Here is a 19,946-nt window from a genome sequence, read left to right as displayed (position 1 = left end):
GAACCCTGTCTTCCATGAGCGCAGTAAGCACATTCGTGTGCGGTATCATTATGTCAGGCAGTGCGTGGAAGATGGGAGTGTGTGTGCTGAATTTGTCAGCACAAAGGACCAGCTCGCTGACATTGGAACGAAGGCATTAGGGCGAGTGAGATTCCAGGAGCTGCGTGCAAGGATTGGCATGGTCCAGATAAAATCCAAGCTGAAGTACAAGACTTAGGGGGTGAATTGTTGCCTGTAAGTCATGTCTTCAGGTTAGTGTGGAGTCGAGTCAGTAGCTTTTCCTTTGAGTCTGTTAGATACAGTCAGTTTGTTTTCAGTCAAAAGTGTCCTGGTTTGTAGGAGTAGAGGCCACGGCAAGTGTTGGTTGTGTGCTAGAGTTTAGGAGGCCACTACGGCCTGATTTCCTTCTTTGTAGGATCTCTGATCAAGATATAAATAAAGTGAGAGAACACAGAAAAGCTGTAGCAAAAATTGCAGCACCAAACTACTGTGTGATTTCTAAGGTTCCTGTGAGTTGAAAGCGCACCTAATTTCCAACAAAAGTCACTACATAATACACGGGAGGCTTCATTGCCTCTTGAAACACAAGAGTACTCTGACAATGATCATCTATTGGAATATTCAAATATATATAACTTCGACTTGGTACCTGGTTTGAAAAGCGAACAGGAAACTCCGCTCAATTCGGTTTGTATAGGGGAAAATGTTGATGAGCCCACTATTGTTGCTGCAGCAGTTGAAGTTATGCCGCTGCAGAACATAATGAAGACAATGTTTTAGGGAAGAAAGAGGAAGCAAGGTCCAAGGAAGAACATATGTCTAATGGAAACCTTAAAACTAGCAAGAGAATGTCTTCGTTCTCCAACAAATCAGAATATATGGAAAATGGAACGCATACTGCTCCCGTTCAGCCAAGGCAGCCAAGCTAGATGGCTGCAACAGAGTCTGTGAAGGCAAAATTGCGAGCACAGAATTCACCCAGGCTGGATTCTGATTCATCAGCAGAGAAGAATGGCTTCACCCGCTACCACTCCATTCCTTCCAGTACAAACAGTAAGTCTGAGCTCACTCAACGTGGTCACAGAGACCCATACCATGTAGTAGTAGGGATGGTGTAAAAAAGTGATAGATACATGCTTTCATCAATTGATGCAAACGGTAAGAATTAAAAAGAGCATTAGTACATCAATTTATGCAATTCATTTAGCTATCTGCAGATATATAATATATACTCGTGTTTTGGGTATGAGAAAGTGGTAGATATTACCACCATCTATAGGAAAATAAAAGGCTAATGGTATTGTTCTGTTATCCTGAATTAATTGAGTGGTTTCTTTCATGTCTATATATATTCTCACTTTCTTGTGTTACAAACATTAGAGGCTTGAAGGAAGGACGATATGTACTAGTACCTTTTTAGCCATCAGCTATGTGCTGAAAGATTCGTAGCTTGAATAGTTTATAGTATTGAGCTCAGAAGTCTGAACTAAAGCGTTTGCTTCTGTTTTTTGATATTCCTTTTCATTTGTATTATTTTCAACATCTTCAGGTAGAGGAATCAAAGCTGAATGGAGGCGCTGAAGAGGCGACTGGACTTGGACCTAAATAGTGTAATGCTCTGAATCTCTACCGGATGAGCTCTACTGCTGTTCGTCCCTTTTTATTTTCCCTGCGTTGTAAAGAGATGTTCTCCCTGTACTGAACAACCTTGTGATGGGTGCCTTTGGTTCAATTTTCTGTAGGTTCATGTGCCATGCCTTGTGCCTTGTGTGTATAACTAAGTTTGACCGATAGCTGATACGGGTACGGTGATACGGCGATTGTCCAAAAATAAATATACGTTGATATGGTGAGTATATATAAATATATATTTAATTTTTGCCGTCAGTGGTCCGGATAATTCTATGAACTTTTAAATCGTTCATTTTACTCCTCTGAAGTTTTAATACCGGATCATTTAACCCTCTAGAGCGGTTTCCTAAGCTATTTTGATGACGTGGACGCCATGTTGCCAGGTTTTTTTGCCACGTCAGACTCCCTTTTCTTTTCTTTTCTTTCTTTTTCTCTTTTCTCTTCTCTTCTTTCCTTCTCTCTCTTTTCCTTTCTCCACCAAAGCAGAGAGAGGGGGAGGCGACGGCTCGGCCGGAGGCGCACAGGGGAGGGGATGCCCGAGGTGGGCTCCCTGGAGCTCGGGAAGGGGGATGACACCCAACGGCGAGGCCGCACCCGCTCGCGCGAGCTCGCAACTTGCACGGTGGGGCGGAGCCTTGGGCTGTCGGTGGCCACCCCGCTCTAGCGCTTCCCCAGTCGAGGCGGCGAGCGCATGAGCACCACCTCGGTGAGAGAAGGCGATGTCCTTACTGAGGGGGCTCAGAGGGAGCCCGAGGTGGGCTGCCCTCGGCAAGAGGCGACGCGCATGGTGGTGGCCCAAGCTGGAGGGGAAAGGGAAAGGGAGGAGGGAGAGGAGGGGTGCAGGTGGCGTAGGTGCTCACTGGGGGCGGCGCGGAGGGAGAGGGTGGCATGGTCGGTGGTGTCACGGAGGTGGTCGACGAAGCAGAGGAGGTCGCGGAGGTGGTCACGGCACGACACGCTCGTGGTCAGGGCGCCACAAGGGTGGTCGGGGCGGCGGCTCAAGGCGGGACGACACAGGCCAGCGGTGGCGTAGCCTTAGGCTGTCGGGACGGCAAAAAGGAGAGCAAAGAGGGGAAGTGGCACTGCAGAGGAAGGAGGCCAGCCAGGTCGGCTCGGCGACAACGCGTTGGCTGGCGGCGCGGCAGCGCGGCTCGCAGGCATGGTAGCGCGGCGCGGGGGCGAGACCAATTGGCTGGGCCTGCTGAGCGGCGCGGCGCGCTCGTCGCTGTGCGTGCCAAGCGGGTCAGCGGGGGAGGTCGAACGGGAGGACGCATCGGTGGTGACATCGGCGACACAAGAGCAGAGGAGGGCGTGGGCGAGGAGTAGAGGAAAGAGAGTGAGGAGGAAGATGATGAGGTGGCCGTTATGTGGTAAAAAAAACCAGGTGACGTAGTGTTCACGTCATCAATACCACTTAGGAAAACCACTCTAGGGGGTTAAGTGATTCGATATTGAAATTTAGGGGAGTAAAATGGACAGTTTAAAAGTTCAAGGGTTATCTAGACCACTGACATGGTTTGGAGGAGTAAAATGGACTTTTTCCAAATGTAAATAACTGAATATGTTAGAGAATGAGATTGATATAAAATTGCATGTGTTCACAGAAGCAACATAACACAATAAAATTATTCAAGTTCAAAGGCTAAAATATTACGACGTTAGTGCATCACATTAGGTAAGGATATAAGGCGCAAAGGCCAAATATAATTGCTCCACAAGAGCTAAATATGAGGGTTGTTTTATCCAGATCACCTCTTCACGCTGAAGATCCTTCATCTTCAGTTATCATCACTTCAAATTCAGGAGGTCGGCTAGCAGCAACTTGCGCACTAGGAGATGCTGAGCTTTCTCTTGTCCTATGGAGGTCAGTGAATGGTTACTTGTTTCCTTCCACAAAGAAGCCTCTCGCTCTCTCCATGGTCAACCGCGTCCACCCTATGCCACCGCCCACCTCCTCCCCGCCTTGATGCCCCCGATCAACAAGCGAACATGAACGCTGCCACGACGCCTACAGAGACGACACTGTCGCACCCATCCTTCCGCCTCCCTCTGGTGCCGCTGCCGGGCACCTACATCATCCAGGTCCTCAAGGACTAGGTCCTTCGTGTCCTGCCCCTGGACCATGCCTGCAAGCTCGCCGCGCACCTTGCCAGACGTTGCCTCCTCCGCCAAATGTATCGGCTGGAGGTATCACCATGTATCAAAAACATTAAATAAAATTATATCTAAATCGTAATCCCCTGATACTTCTTGATAGTCGTATCGCACCGTATCATTGTATCTTGTTGTATATACAACAACATCCGTGACGCATCGGTGAAACATAGGTGTATAGTCAGTTCTCTCGGGCTTGTTTCGATTTCTGGTCGAAGAAACTCTGCCTGTTATGCGGGCTACTGTTAGGAGCGCATTAATCAAAAAACCTCATTCGGAACTGAACATCGCTTTGCTTTCTGTGCTAATGAGTGATGACTCTTGCAACCGAGAGCCGCAGAACCTTTTGTACCATGAAATGTCGTAACTGGGTGTCCCGCATGCCTTGTACCTGTGTTTCTTTATTTGCTATTTTAGGACATGTGCGGTTAAACTTATAAATATTTAGCTATTAATATGTTTAAAGTTTTTAAGATTGAGTATATGAAAATTATATTATTACATTTGTCTTCACAAATGCTTCAATAAAAATACAAATTTATTACTCCCTCCGTTTAAGAATGTAAGATGTATTTTGTTTGAAAAAAAATCAAATTTTATATATTTTGCTCAACAATTAGTTAAATTATAAATATATTTAGTGTATAAAATTATATAACTAGATTCATATTTTAAAACTCTTTCACACTATATTGGTTTTATAGCTATAAACTATATATTTTATGATGAAACAATGATCAAAGTATAACTTTGAAGATTTTTTTTAAAATAAAATGCACCTTGCATTTTTGAATGGAAAGAGTAGTGTATATTGATATAAAGTTATAAATATTTAGCTATTAATATGTTTAAAGTTTTTAAGATTGAGTATATGAAAATTATATTATTACATTTGTCTTCACAAATGCTTCAATAAAAATACAAATTTATTACTCCCTCCGTTTAAGAATGTAAGATGTATTTTGTTTGAAAAAAATCAAATTTTATATATTTTGATCAACAATTAGTTAAATTATAAATATATTTAGTGTATAAAATTATATAACTAGATTCATATTTTAAAACTCTTTCACACTATGTTGGTTTTGTAGCTATAAACTATATATTTTATGATGAAACAATGATCAAAGTATAACTTTGAAGATTTTTTTTTAAAATAAAATGCACCTTGCATTTTTGAATGGAAAGAGTAGTGTATATTGATATAAAGTTATAAATATTTAGCTATTAATATGTTTAAAGTTTTTAAGATTGAGTATATGAAAATTATATTATTAGATTTGTCTTCACAAATGCTTCAATAAAAATACAAATTTATTACTCCTTCCGTTCAAGAATATAAGACGTATTTTGTTTTTAAAAAAATTCAAATTTTATATATTTTGATCAACAATTAGTTAAATTATAAATATGTTTAGTGTATAAAATTATATAACTAGATTCATATTTCAAAATTTTTTCACAGTACATTGGTTTTTAGCTATAAACTATATATTTTGTGATAAAACAATGATCAAAGTATAACTTTGAAGATTTTTTTAAAAATAAAATACGCATTGCATTCTTGAAGGGAAAGAGTAGTGTATATTGATATAAAGTTATAAAAAGCTACAGTCAAAGCTATGTTTCGAATACTGTGATAAATCAATAAGGACAACTAAAAAAGAACGGATATACTATATGTTGGGCTCATGTACATATGAGTTTTCATTGATTGAACTGTTTCATGTGAACTTCTCGTGTTTTAATGAGACCCTAAACATCTGATAAAATGCATAGTGCGTTTCTCCCCACTTCTCCATGTTTTTTACCCTGTGGCTTTTTGTCACTGTCACTGTGTTAACTACTATATATTGCCTGAAAATGAGGCCCCGATTTTCTCAAAATTTCTACAGAAATTTTAGTGAAATCCCTACAAAAGTCATCTGAAACCAGTGTTTACTGTTGAACCCGCACCGTGCAAAACTGCGATTGCCCAATTGCAGCGTTCAGGCCACAACCGAAGCGCCTACCAAACGCAAGGCCGGCCGCAACGATTGCACCTGCACTGCCAGCAACCGAAGCGCTTGCCACGCCGCTGGCGCCCGGCCCGTCAGCCGCGCCCCGCCGAACCCTACCCACCGCCGCCGATGGAGCCCCGCCTCCTCCGCTCCCATCTGCCTCCCGACCTCGCCCGCCTCCTCAAGACCCGACCGCTTCACGCCCTCCTATCCGACCCAGCCACCTCCCGCGCCGCACGCCACCTGTTCGACGCGGTGCCCCGCCCGACAGCCGCCCTCTGTGTCACAACCCGGCTGCCTTAGAAGAATCAACGACCAAGATGTTCTGCTCCATCTTCGCGGGCGAATGGACGGTCTACATCATGTCTTGGAGGCCGTCGGCGCTACCGTTTACCTTTACATTTTAAGACTTTGTTTTTACTGTTACCCTGGCGGGTAAACGCTCAATGGAGCTGTAATCCGTTCAGAGTATTAAACCTGGGAGGTGTGGTCCAGTGGAGGCATCCATTTTTGTTGAGACTTGTAACAGAACTCGTTAGTTTTCGTAATGGAATAGCCCAGCTCTAGCGCTGTTCTTGCCCTGTTCCTCGAGTTCTTCCACCTTTCCCCATTTTCTCACCATTTTTGCCCAATTCGATCTCTGTTTGATTTGATTTGTGACAAATTGGTGTCAGAGCTTATCGAATCTCGGCCTATTAGCGATGGATTCGGCTTCCGATGATGGTTGCCCGGCCCTTGTCCGAGCGTAAAATCCCGAGAATCGGTGCTGAATCGGAGTCGCGGAGTTGACGGAGGGGGATTGGACCACGATTTGGGTTTCTCAGTTCGTCTGGGAGTAAAATCCCTCGATCGTGTTCCTCCAACCCAGGCGGCGGTAGACAGCCGGCGCAAATCTTCACGGGGAGGACAAGTCCGAACCGATTTGCCCGGAGAAGAAGAAGATGACTCGCACTGCAGCTAAAGCAGCGGCAGCATCGTCGGCAGCGACGAATGCTCACTCTAGCATTCTGAATACTGATGATGCAGACGGTTCTAGCTTGGGGTTTGCGGAGACCATTCAGGAAGAGATGGTGGATCTGAGATCTCGGGTTGGAGGCGTGGAGATGCAACTATCTCAGGTACTCGATCAGTTGGGCTCCATGCAAGCTATTCTGATGAAACTACCCCAAGCCCATGGCATGCCTGCTGTACCAACTCTTACCAAGCCAACAGATCAGGAATTGGATAAAGCACACGGTGGAGAATTGGGGGAGAGGTCTGATAAACTCCAAAGGGAAGGTACAACTGAACTATTTGGTGCTCATGCCTCATCCAGTCTCAATTCTGCATATGGAGTAGTTTTTACTGATGTTCCAGTCAGGTCTGCTCACCCTGCTCATGTAGCTGATGGTATACACACTCACCCAGATCATGTTTTTGACAAATCCCAACCCATGAATGCCCACCCTATTGTCCATAGATTCCCTCCTACAACAACATATGTCCCTCCTCATGCTAGAATTACTGACCTCGGTCGCCAAACCACACATTATGGTCAGGATAAATGGTCATCCAAAAATGCTGAACCCTCTTTCAGTTTATCAATTTCTAGACCAAAGCTAGAGTTCCCATCTTTCCAGGGGGATAATCCTAGTGGCTGGACACGCCAATGCGAAAAATATTTTGACCTAGCCTCAGTGCCTCAGGACATGTGGGTCTCCATGGCAACCTTGCATTGCACAGGGAGGGCTGAGAATTGGTGGACTGGCCTGCGAATTTCATCAAAACAAATCAGGTGGTTGCAATTTTGCCAAATGGTCTGTAACAGATTCTCAGAACACAGCATGTATGATGTGGTTGAAATGTTCCACTCCCTTATCCAAGATACTTCTGTCTCCAATTATATTGATAAATTTGAAGAATTGATGGCATCTATGCAAAGGCAGCACCCAGGGTTGCAGGAAGAATATTATGTTAGATGTTTTGTCAGAGGACTAAAAGAACAAATCAAACACTATTTGAAGCCTCACAAACCATATACTCTGGATGAAGCTTATTGGATTGCCAAGGATCTGGAGAAAGCAGTCCTGAGCAAGAAGCAAAATGCTTATGTCCCTTCTGCACACAAGAGTCCATATGCCTCTACAAATGCCCCTCACAAACATGCACAGCTGGTCAACCAAGCTCCTAAACTGGACACTGTTCCAAGGCCAGACAAGTTAGCTCCTATTGCAGTTAAGCCAAAAGAGCCCGGAACCTGCTGGAAGTGTGCAGCTCCTTGGACCCCTAGACACAAGCAGAAATGTAAATTCTATCAAAATGCTGCCCATGCAATTACTCTGGAACCTGAAGAAATACAATGTCAGGACGATGATGATGAGTCCCATAGAGAGGCAGTAGATTGCAATCATCAAACTGAACAATCCCTCATGCACATCTCTCAGCAAGCTCTTAAAGGTACTACCAACACTACCACTTTCCATCTACCTGTCATTTTGGGAGGAAAGAGAGGTATGGCATTAGTAGATAGTGGTAGCACTCATAGCTTCATCGATGTAACATTTGCATCTAAAGCTGGTTGCTCAATACAACATACTGTCTTGAAGTCAGTTAAAGTAGCTGGGGGTGGTGAATTGCACACTGGAGGTTATGTTCAGTCTTGTGTCTATCAGATTTACAAGGAAAGGTTTGACAACCCTTTCCAACTCCTGGAATTGAAGAGCTATGACTTGATACTTGGGTGTGATTGGTTATTCCTTCACAGCCCTGTTGCCATCGATCTGAAGCTCAGGACATTGACTATTCGCAAAGAGGGTCTTCAAACAATCACATTCAGTGACTGTACTTCTCCACAACTGTGTTTGATCATGGATCCCCCCAAATTTGACAAATTGGTTTGCAAGGGTGCCCAAGGCTATCTTCTCCACTTAAAGATTACTTCCAATTCAGAACTACAGGAATCCAATTATGATGCTGATATAGAAGCAATCCTGACTAAATTTGAGGCTGTCTTTGTTGAACCTTCTGGTTTACCTCCTTCCAGGAACTGCACCCACTCTATACCATTGAAGCCAGGCAGCATCCCTCCTAATCTGAGGCAATATAGGATTCCACACTACCAGAAGAATGAAGTGGAGAAATTGGTGAAGCAACTGTTGGAACAAGGGCTGATACAGCCAAGTGAAAGTCCCTTCTCCTCTCCTTCCATTTTGGCAAGAAAAAAAGATGGCAGTTGGCGATTTTGTGTGGATTACAGGGAGTTAAATGATCTTACCATCAAAAATAAGTTTCCCATTCCAATTGTTGATGATTTGTTTGATGAGTTATGTGGAGCCACTTATTTTTCAAAATTAGATTTGAGATCAGGCTTCCATCAGATTTTAATGCATGACTCTGACATTCCTAAAACAGCTTTCACCACTCACTTTGGCCACTTTGAATTTCTTGTCATGCCTTTTGGCTTAACAAATGCACCTGCTACCTTCCAGTCCATGATGAACAAGGTTTTTGCTGCCTATTTAAGGAAGTTTGTTCTCATATTTTTCGATGACATACTTGTTTATAGCAAAACCTTGGAAGAACATAAGCTCCATCTGACAATGGTCTTGCAAACACTATTGGAAAATAGTCTCTATGCCAAAAGAAGCAAGTGTTCATTTGCTGTGCAGAAAATTGAGTACTTGGGCCACATCATCAGCAGCAATGGACTCTCTACAGACCCTGCAAAAATTGAAGCAGTGAAGGTTTGGCCAATTCCAAAGTCAATAACCCAGCTGAGAAGTTTTTTGGGACTAGTTGGGTATTACAGAAGATTTGTTAAGGGATTTGGCCTGATTTGCAGACCATTACATGATATGCTTAAGAAAAACTCTTTCTGTTGGGGACCAGCCCAAACAGAAGCATTTGAAGAACTCAAAACGAGACTAATCACAGCACCTGTCCTCACTCTTCCAAATTTCAACCTTCCATTTATTTTGGAAACAGATGCTTGTGCAACAGGTATTGGTGCTGTTCTCATGCAGCAAGGATAGCCTATTGCCTACTTTAGCAAATCAATTAGCAAGAGAGCCCAGTCACAGTCCATCTATGATAAAGAGGCTTTGGCAATTCTTGAGTCTGTCAAAAAATGGAAGCACTACCTGCTGGGATCTCAGTTGATCATCAGAACAGATCAGCAAAGTCTGAAGTACCTTGCTGAACAGAGGTTGACAGAAGGGATCCAACATAAGCTCCTCTTAAGGCTATTACAACTTGATTACAAAATTGAGTATAAAAAGGGTAGTGAAAACAAGGCTGCTGATGCATTATCAAGAAGAGATGTGGAGTGTCAAGCAATCTCTGTGGTGCAACCCAATTGGATTTCTGAGGTCTTAAAAAGTTATGCTCATGATGCTGCCTGTCAGCAGCTTATTGCCCAGCTTGCTATATCTCCTGATTCCAACCCAAATTATTCCCTACACTCTGAAGTCCTCAGATACAAGGGGAGAATTCACCTAGGACAAGACACTGCTGTGCAAAAGAATATCATTTCAGCTCTCCACTCATCAGCATTGGGAGGACACTCTGGTATAGCTGCAACCTATCAAAGAATCAAAAGAGTTTTCCACTGGAATGGCTTGAAGAAATCTGTAGAAAACTTTGTGTCAGCTTGTCCAACTTGCCAGCGAGCTAAAGGTGAGCAGTGCCACTACCCTGGACTTCTTGAACCTTTACCAATCCCTGATATGGCATGGAGTCACATCTCCATGGACTTTATAGAGGGTTTGCCCAAATCCAATGGGAAGGATATAATCTTTGTAATTGTGGATAGACTCACTAAATATGCTCACTTCATTCCACTTTCCCACCCACTTACTGCTCAGACAGTAGCTCATGCTTTCATGGACAACATCTACAAACTTCATGGTTTGCCCACTGCCATAATTTCTGACAGAGACAGATTATTCACCAGTGATTTTTGGCAAGCATTATTCAAGCAATTGAAGGTTTCACTGAGGTTCAGTTCAGCATACCACCCTCAGAGTGATGGGCAAACTGAACGAGTAAATCAGTGTCTTGAGAATTATTTGCGATGTATGTCTTTTTCTGAACCAAAGAGATGGAGTTCCTGGTTACCTCTTGCTGAATGGTGGTATAACAGTAATTATCACACATCTCTCAAATGCACTCCATTTCAGGCACTTTATGGCCAACCACCTCCTTTGATCAGTGAAGTCATGATTCCTGGTCCTGAGTGCCCTGCTAGAGACTATTTGGCTCACAAAAGCAGTATGATCTCTCAGTTAAAGGATCACTTGATTAAGGCTCAAGCAAGAATGAAGAAATATGCAGATATGAAGAGGTCTGAACGAACCTTCCAGGAAGGAGATTTTGTCTACCTCAAGCTTCAGCCTTACAGAATGGCTGCCTTTGGGCTGAGAAATTCATTCAAATTGACAACAAAATACTATGGGCCATTTCTCATTCTCAAAAAAATTGGACCAGTAGCATATAAACTGCAGTTACCACAAGATGCTCTGATTCACCCTGTCTTCCATGTGAGCCAACTCAAAAAACACATTGGACCAAATGCTATTCCTGCTAAGAATCTTCCCCTGGTGGATGACAATGGCCGGCTCAAAACATCTCCTGTCAAGGTACTGGATACCAGGTGTTTGCCGAGGAATGATGAGTTAGTGACACAGTGGCTCATACAGTGGGAGAACTCTCCTCAAGCAGATGCTACATGGGAAGATAAGGGATTTATCCGCACTACATTCCCTAGTTTCTATGAGCAAACTATCACTGAGTGGTGGCCAGACAGTCCCGCTGAAGCTACTAAACCACCGTCGCGGGCTCTGACGGCTGTGCACTACCAGGACACTTGAGGTCAAGTGCCTGCTTATGGAGGGGGAATTGTCACAACCCGGCTGCCTTAGAAGAATCAACGACCAAGATGTTCTGCTCCATCTTCGCGGGCGAATGGACGGTCTACATCATGTCTTGGAGGCCGTCGGCGCTACCGTTTACCTTTACATTTTAAGACTTTGTTTTTACTGTTACCCTGGCGGGTAAACGCTCAATGGAGCTGTAATCCGTTCAGAGTATTAAACCTGGGAGGTGTGGTCCAGTGGAGGCATCCATTTTTGTTGAGACTTGTAACAGAACTCGTTAGTTTTCGTAATGGAATAGCCCAGCTCTAGCGCTGTTCTTGCCCTGTTCCTCGAGTTCTTCCACCTTTCCCCATTTTCTCACCATTTTTGCCCAATTCGATCTCTGTTTGATTTGATTTGTGACACTCTGCAGCGCCCTCCTCTCCGGCCTCTTCAAGCTCTCTCTGCACCTGGAGCTCCTCGTGGCCGTATCCTCTCTGCACTGCAGGGGCGCCGGAGTCCCGCCGGGTTGCGTCCCGCTTGTCGTCAAGCCGTGCGCGCTCTCGGCCGCGCCCTGCCAGGCAGGCAGGTGCATTGCCACGCCCTTGTCCGTGGGATGCTACGGGATGTGTTCGTGCAGACTGCTCTGGTGAATTTCTACGCCAAGAACAGGGATATGGAGTCTGCTGTGAGGGTCTTCCAGGAGATGCCGGTGAAGGACCCGATACCAATGAATTGTTTGATCACCGGGTATTCCAAGTCCGGGGATGTGGAGAAAGCACGGGTATTCCAAGTCCGGGGATGTGGAGAAAGCAAGAAGGCTGTTTGAGAGTATCCCTAGGAGGACATCCGCTTCATGGAATTCGATGATCACCTGCTATGCGCACGGTGGGGAATTCCGAGAAGCATTGACATTGTTTGATCGGGAGTGAGGGTGCAAAGCCAAATGCTATCACTATCACAACAGTGTTGTCCATATGCGCCAAAACTGGTGATCTTGATATTGGAAAGCGGGTAAGGGCGTTGATCGGGGAAGAGGATTTGCAGAATGTGATAGTGCACACTGCTTTGATGGAAATGTACGTCAAGTGTCGGGCTATTGACGAGGCATGTTGGGAGTTTGATCGGATGCTGCAGAGGGATGTCGTAGCATGGAGCACTATGATTGCTGGTGGTGCACAGAATGGGAGACCACATGAGTCTCTAGAGCTGTTTGAGAGGATGAAGGAAACCAATTGCAAGCCGAATGAAGTTACTCTTGTTGGTGTATTGTCTGCATGTGCTCAGTTGGGTTCTGATGAACTCGGAGAACAGATTGTGATTACATGGAGAGCCAGAGTCTGCCTCTTACCAGCTATCTCGGATCAGCTCTGATCGACATGTACACCAAGCGCGGGCACGTTGGCAGAGCTCGCAGTGTCTTCAACCGGATGGAACAGAAGGTGGTCATCGCTTGGAACTCCATGATCAGAGGCCTTGCACTGAATGGCTTCGCAGAAGACGCGATTGCCTTGTACGAAATGATGGTAGCCGATGGTGTTCAGCCCAACGAGATCACCTTCATCACGCTATTGACAGCATGCACAGCTGACTTGGTGGACCAAGGCATGGCGTTCTTCGAAGCGATGAAAAGGAAACACCATGTCTGTCCTCAAGTGGAGCACTGCGCATGCTTGGTAGACCTCCTCTGCAAGTCCGGCAGGCTGTGGGCAGCCTACAAGTTCATCTGCGACATGGAGGTCGAGCCGAACGCGGTGATCTGGACCACGCTGCTCAGCGCCTGCAGAGCGCACGCGGACGTCGAGCTCGCCGCGGGCAAGCTCCTGGCCCTGGAGCCCGAGAGCTCGTCGATCTACGTCCTCCTGTCCAACATCTACGCAGACGCCGGTCTCTGGGGCGACGTGTGGGAGATCAGGGACCCGATGAGGAGCAAAAACGTGCAGAAGCTGTCGGCTTACAGTTGGATGGAGCTCGACGGCGAGGGGCACAGGTTCCTGGTGCAGGATACATATCACCCGAACCCGAGGTCAGCTGAGATTTAGGACGTTGTGGACGGTCTGGGCTTGCAGCTGGACCGAGTTGTGTCTGATCCTGAATTAGTTTCGGAGGTGTGCTAATCAAATTACCATCAATCACAAGACATCAATGCAGATGCAGTTTTGTACTTTGCATAGGTTGGAACACTAGTGTTGAAGCCATGTGTATGTAAGGTCTGTTTGTTTTCTGTTTTTTTTTACTAGGAGCTATAAGTTAGAACAGATAGAGTTTTAGAGAAATGGTTTTTAAAGAAACTAGAAATCTGTTTCTAAAGAAAATAAACTGCTCTATTTATTTTCTACTTCTGCTGCTGTCAGAAGCTAAAAGCTAAAACAAACAAGATTTTGGAGAAGCCAGAAGATTGTTTCTAAGAAAGATAAACTAAAGCTGGGAAGCTCGCTAAGAAATGATTTTGTGAGAAACTATGTGCTAAGAAGTTAAAAATTTATTATAGAAGTCAATCGTCTATTTTCAAAAATAGTTTTTTAATCAGTTAAAAGCACAAATTTTCAAAAAAGTCTAAAAGTAGAAGGCCAAACAAACCAGTTCTAAAGTTGAAAAATTCGCTCTGACAAACTAAAAATTTATTGTAGAAACCAACGGTCTATTTCTAAAAATAGTTTTTTAATAAATAAAAAGTACAGTTTTTTTAGAAAATCTAAAAACAGAAGTTCAAATGAATAGTTTCTAAGTTTCCTGCCTAAGATATATCCATAGATTTACCTAAAAAAAAGGTATCCATAGAATTTATTATCTTTTGAGAGGAACATATCCATTGATTCGATTATAGCAATTTTGGTTAAATTGTTAGATTATTGGGCCTTAGGTAATTTTAGGCCTAACCCAGTGAAGTGAAGAACTTCGCTTTGCACCTGTCTCTTAAGCAGCCCAGTTCTTCCTTCGATACAGCACGACACGACCAGAACACCAGATTCCTTCAGCCCCCGAACCTGATCGACCGAACCAATGGAGCCGGAAGCGGACAAGGCTGCGGCGCCGGCAGCAGCCGCGGAGGCCAGCGACGATGCAATCCAAGAGGAGTCCCCAGCCCCGACCCCTGGCCCGGACGGGAAGCCCGGATCGGGTGTGGCGGCCTCACCGGAGGTGGAGGTGCAACTGTTCCGGCAGGGGCGCGGGCCGGTGGCCGTGTTCCGGTCGCGGCTAGGCGGGTGGACGCAGGACCAGCTGGAGGTCGGCGACATCCTGGAGCAGCACGGCCTCAAGTCCGTCTTCGCCTTCGACCCCGCCGCCCGCACCCGCGGCGTCGCCATCCGCTTCCACCCCCGCAACGGCCGGTCCCTCCTCACCTACGCCCCCGGCTCCACCATCTTCCTCGACGGCGAGCCCAAGGTATTCATAGGAGTAGCACCCCCCAACACCACCGCACATCAATTCCCCTTCATTTTACTTGCATCTTGATCTAACAATTGCTTTGCGTACCTTGTTGTCTACAAGGTTAGCATTAGGAGGTCTCATACGATGCATTTGCCTCTTTTATGGTTTAGGATTCTTTGCTGAAACCCATAACAAAGGTGATGATTGGGGTCGCTGCTATGACGGCAGTAGCTGCAGTGTTATTGAAGGAGGCGAAGATGCCCGAGTGGCTTCAGGCGTCCAGGCTCGGCACCGTAAACTTCCCACCATGGGTGCTGGCTTGCATGGTCATCGTGTTCATGAGGCTCCGGAAGAGAACCAAGGATGTCATGAAAAAGTTTGGCTTGGCTTCATGAGGTAGCAACAGCTTCACCTTTAATTTGGGATTCTGATTGGAACAAGGAATTCGTTGAGTATTCTGTCTAGACTCAATGTTACTCTCAAGAATTCAAGTGAATTGTAATAGGTGCAACTTATAGCTGATAGACCGTGACAAAAATTTTATAATAGTGCTTTAAAAGTGTGATATAAGTTTCTACTATAAATTATAGGCATAGCTATCTGTGTTTTGGTGGCTCTGTTATCTCTGGTACAAGGCAATAATCAATAGTTTTGATAAGAATAAAATACTACCTATTTATATTAAGTTACTGTTTGAAATACTATATACTATTACAAAACTTCATGTTAAGAATAAGATTAATCAGAAGTCAGAGCATTATTCATGAATCATGACGCTGATATTTTCCCGTAAAAGCTTCTAGACTGTCTGTATCTGGATATAAGCATGTCATGCGATGTGCTGCAGCCTTGAAAAGGAACCCACAACTTCCGACTTCGTTCATCTCTTGGTTATTGAATTTTGACTTGAGCTGTAATTAAATTTTCTGCAGGCTGTCTAGTGTTGATGGCTAGCACGCTGTGCTTCTGTCTGCTCATTCCAATGTCATCAATATAGGGGATATTCACATGTAATATTGATGTCTTTTTATTTGTGGAGAATGAATGCATCTTAAAGAGAATTGAGTTGACCTTGTGTTGAACATGTACTCAATGTTGCCCCCCCCCCCCCCTTCTAATTGTATGAGGTGTGCAGGACAGCACGAATAAGAATAGAGACCAAGTCAGTATCTGTTCCTCTTCCTTGCAAATTATCTGTCCTGGTTGGTTTTTGAAGGCTGTCCTGCAATTCTTTACCTGCTGCAGGTAACCTCATGTTCAGACTCGGAGCATCAGTTTACATATAACACGTTCCTTCGTGTGCCGTTGATGCTTTTCCAGCAGATCAGAAAACTGCGAAAAATATTTATTGATCATGTGGCAATACGCTTCAATGTGTATAGCATACTAATTTCATAGAGTTGCAGATATCAGAATCTATCTCCCTTAACTTGTATCGTGAATCTGCTTAGATTTGTTGCTGCTCTGCCTATCAGTGCTAAATTGCTAGGTCATCAAAACAAACAATGGTAGGAATTTCAGTTAACTGATAGCAAAATAGCAAGTGATCCTGCAGTGCAGGGGTTCGTCACCCATCCTTTGATGATTGAAATATATCACCCAATTCCCTGGCAATCCGTGCACTGGCAGGATAGTTCATTAGCTCAAAACTCAGTCTGCATCTTTGCAAGTACCCCACAAAAAGAGTCTTGTTGATTCTTATGCAGGCGCATAATTTCTTTTTACAGGGTGTACTAGGATTTGGGAGTATTTCAAAGTATTATTTGACCACTAATTTCTCTTACAATATACGAAAGCAATATCTTATTAGAAGATATGTGAAATACGAATCTATTGATATATCTTTTGTACATACACACAATTTGACGAAGTTTGACTCTTTTTAAATCCTAATGCATCTTGTATTTTGAAACGGATGGAGCATTTTACTTGGGCAGATGCACCATTTGATATGTATTTCTGTATTCTAATGTATCAATCTTGCTACCTAAATGTGAATGGACCATCAAAATTGAACGGGAACAGAAAAAAAATATCACCAGTAATCCTTACAGGAACACGCTCCATTCTTGAAATGGTGAAACCTATTCCTATCTCTCATAACAATCTCCCTGTTGAAGACCTTAGATATCAACTTGGTATAATCATGGCAGTCCTTGCATACTCTCAGGTTCTTCACAATCCTAATTTCCACACCTTCCGGCAACGCGATCAAGCCAAAGGCAAGTGCCAGCTTCTCACTATGCAAGGAGATTGCACCCTCTTTCTCCTCTTCCTCGATATCAAACAGCACCTCCTTTGTGTTTGCAGCGTACCCATGTAGTCTCAGCCTTCGAATCATCTCAGCAAGCATCATCTCGATCTCCTTGTACCTTGGGTGTGACTTGCCTCCAACAAAGAACTCATGCACCTTGCCATCAACCTCTATGGCACTCCACCCTGGCACCTTCTTGACTCCCTTGGCCTTCATCACGCCCCGAGTTCTGCTGACACCCTTCCAGTCCTGTGATTCCGCATAGATGTTAGACAGCAAGACATGAGCCGCATCGTTTTTGGACTCAATTGCCACCAGCTTGTCCATTGCATATTTGCCCAACTCAATGTTATTGTGAATCCGAGAAGCGTTGAGCAGTGCTCCCCACACACCTTCGTGAGGCTGCACTGGCATGGCGTTGATGAAATTGACAGCATCATCTAAACGCCCTGCTCGACCATAGAGATCAACCATGCAGCCGTAGTGTTCAAACCAAGGATCAACTCCATGCTTGCACTTCATTGAGTCGAAGCATGCCCGTCCCTCTTCTACCAACCCAGCCATGGAGCATCCACGGAGCACAGCGACGAAGGTGACACCGTTAGGCTGGATCCCTGCACTCTGCATGCGCTTGAACAGCTCAAGGCACTCCATACCCATGCCGTTCATCGCAAGGCCACTGACAGCACTGGTCCAAGTGTACACATTCCTTTCGCTCATGTTCTCAAACACCTCCATGGCAGTCGCAACTGCACCGCACTTGGAATACATATCCACGAAGGCGGTGCCCAGCGTGACAGACACCCGCATCCCACGGCTGCGCACATACCAATGCACCCACTTGCCGCGTTCCAATGCGCCCATCTGCGCACAGGCAGTGAGCACAGACACAAGAGTGGCCTCCCCGACGGCAGCGCCAGCCTTCAGCATTTCATCAAACAGCCTCAGCGCCTCCCTCGACCTGCCCACGTGCACGTACCCCGCGATCATGGCGTTCCACGCGACATGGTCCCGCCGCGGCATTCCGTCGAACAGGTCGCGCGCGGCGTCCACGTCGCCGCCGGCAGCAAGCGCTCCCACCATCGCCGTGACGCACACGACGTCCGGGCTCGCGATCTCCGCGAAGGCGGCCCGCGCGGCGGTGACATCCCCGAGCGCAGCGTACATCGAGACGACCCCGCTCTGCACGTGCGGGTCCACCGCGTGCCCCTGGCCGACCGCGGCCCCGTGCGCGGACACCGCGAGCAGCCTCGCGTCCAGCCCCAGCTCGGGCGACACGGGCCTCGCTGCCGCCGCCGCGGCCGTGGCCAGGGCGGTGGCAGCGCGTACGAGGAAGGTGAGGGAGTAGTGGTCGGGCGGGAGCGGGAGGTCGCGGAAGGCGGAGAAGGCGAGGTGAGGGCGCGGCCCGCGGGCGAGCGAGCGGAGGAGGGCATTGTGGGCGAGCAGCGTCGCGGGGCATTTGGGAAGGATGAGGCGCGCGTAGGAGAGGTGGGTGGGCGAGGAGGAGGCGAGCGAGGCGAGGAAGGCTGCGTGGTGGGACGGGGAGGCGAGGCAGCCCGAGACGAGGAGGTGCGCGTGGAGCGCGCGGAGTTGGGACGCCGCGGCGAGGGACGGGAGCAGCGTGGCCGGGTCGCGGAGCAGCGGCAGCATCGGGTTGGGTTTGTGGTGCCGGACGCGCGCGCGTTCCCGTTTTGAAGCGCTCGGAGAGTTGGGCCAACGGGAAGGGGCTGCCGTGCCAGAGTGCCGGGTCTGAATCCAACGCGCGCTCTGGCCGCGCGGGTGTGTGTCACGCCCGTTTGAATTTGTGCCGCTCAGCCCAAAATCTCAGTCACGACCCAACCCCAGCGCAGCCCAGCCCGCTCCTCCTCGCTCTCGCTGACAGCCGGACCCTACCCGTCAGCTTCAACCTCGCACCAGCGCCCGCAACCATCGCCCCACCTCACCCGATTTCGCCGGCACGCGTCCAGCCACCCGTGCCTACGATCTCCGCAATGGTTTGCACGTCCCGATGATTTAAGATGCGTCGCAACCCTGCGTTTTCTCCGCCCCGCGCCCCCTCAGCCAGTTCCCGGACTCCATTGCTGCTGCCACCGAGCTCGCCGAGCACCATCCGCCGCACCCGAGCTTCCCCCTTCGCGTCTAAGGCCGTCACCAGCTTCGCTGAAGCACGAGGGATCCATTTCACCGCTCGCCGACGCCTCCCCGCCGCCGGAGTCGCCGTTTCGCCGAGCATCGGTAAGGCCCGCCGCCACCTCACTGTCGATAGCGTTAACCGAAGCTCCCTGCAGCAAATTGACCCTCTTTCTGGCACCACATGCTCCCCAGGAAGCTTCTCCGGCCGTCGGTTTCGTTCCTCCGTCGCCGTAGCCATTTCTCTCCAAGCTCCGACCTCCGCCACCGTTCTTCTCCGTCGCCGACCACCGCAGAGGCCCCGCCGACCGTCGAGAACCCACTGGTGAGACTCCCCGTCGCCGTCTCATTCTATTGCGCCAAAAATCGTTGAGTTCGGTAGACTGTAGCGGTAGATCGAGCCTCGCCGACAATGCTCCGACGAAACCCGCGGCGGTGCCGCGTCCGCCAGCCCCTGTCACCGCCCCTCCCTCCCCAAATGACTAGAACCGTTGGATCCCACATCGTCGCCCCAGATTAGATCGGCTGAACCCCGTACCCCTTCGGTTCACCGTAGACCCGTGAACCCAGTCT

General features: G+C 46.9%; 2 protein-coding genes and 2 pseudogenes across 2 annotated transcripts; 3 read left to right on the top strand and 1 right to left on the bottom strand.

Moving 5' to 3' along the window:
- Nucleotides 1-241: 241 nt before the first annotated feature.
- On the top strand, nucleotides 242-2,146 carry LOC133906451 (uncharacterized; annotated as a pseudogene).
- Nucleotides 2,147-5,546: 3,400 nt separating this feature from the next.
- Nucleotides 5,547-14,040, top strand: LOC133908607 (pentatricopeptide repeat-containing protein At1g08070, chloroplastic-like; annotated as a pseudogene).
- Nucleotides 14,041-14,517: 477 nt separating this feature from the next.
- LOC133908606 (uncharacterized) lies at nucleotides 14,518-16,073 on the top strand. The gene is made up of 3 exons (XM_062350711.1): nucleotides 14,518-15,004; nucleotides 15,160-15,385; nucleotides 15,922-16,073. The coding sequence occupies exons 1-2, from the start codon at nucleotides 14,621-14,623 to the stop codon at nucleotides 15,382-15,384; spliced, it is 609 nt and encodes a 202-aa protein (XP_062206695.1). The 5' UTR covers nucleotides 14,518-14,620; the 3' UTR covers nucleotide 15,385; nucleotides 15,922-16,073.
- A 900-nt stretch (nucleotides 16,074-16,973) lies between these two features.
- Nucleotides 16,974-18,893, bottom strand: LOC133908604 (putative pentatricopeptide repeat-containing protein At5g40405). Its single transcript, XM_062350709.1, has one exon. The coding sequence runs from the start codon at nucleotides 18,891-18,893 to the stop codon at nucleotides 17,025-17,027; it is 1,869 nt and encodes a 622-aa protein (XP_062206693.1). The 3' UTR covers nucleotides 16,974-17,024.
- Nucleotides 18,894-19,946: the final 1,053 nt, after the last annotated feature.

This window comes from Phragmites australis, chromosome 2 (assembly GCF_958298935.1).
Source record: "Phragmites australis chromosome 2, lpPhrAust1.1, whole genome shotgun sequence".
Classification (NCBI taxonomy): Eukaryota; Viridiplantae; Streptophyta; class Magnoliopsida; order Poales; family Poaceae; genus Phragmites; species Phragmites australis.
This window is presented reverse-complemented; position numbering and strand designations above follow the sequence as displayed.

What these genes read in the sequence shown, in the direction of transcription:
- LOC133908604 (XM_062350709.1), bottom strand. Translation starts at nt 18,893, where the DNA reads ATGCTGCCGCTGCTCCGCGACCCGGCCACGCTGCTCCCGTCCCTCGCC.
- LOC133908606 (XM_062350711.1), top strand. Translation starts at nt 14,621, where the DNA reads ATGGAGCCGGAAGCGGACAAGGCTGCGGCGCCGGCAGCAGCCGCGGAG. An exon ending in TCCTCGACGGCGAGCCCAAG is followed by an intron (nt 15,005 to 15,159) that starts GTATTCATAGGA and finishes TTTATGGTTTAG; the next exon opens with GATTCTTTGCTGAAACCCAT.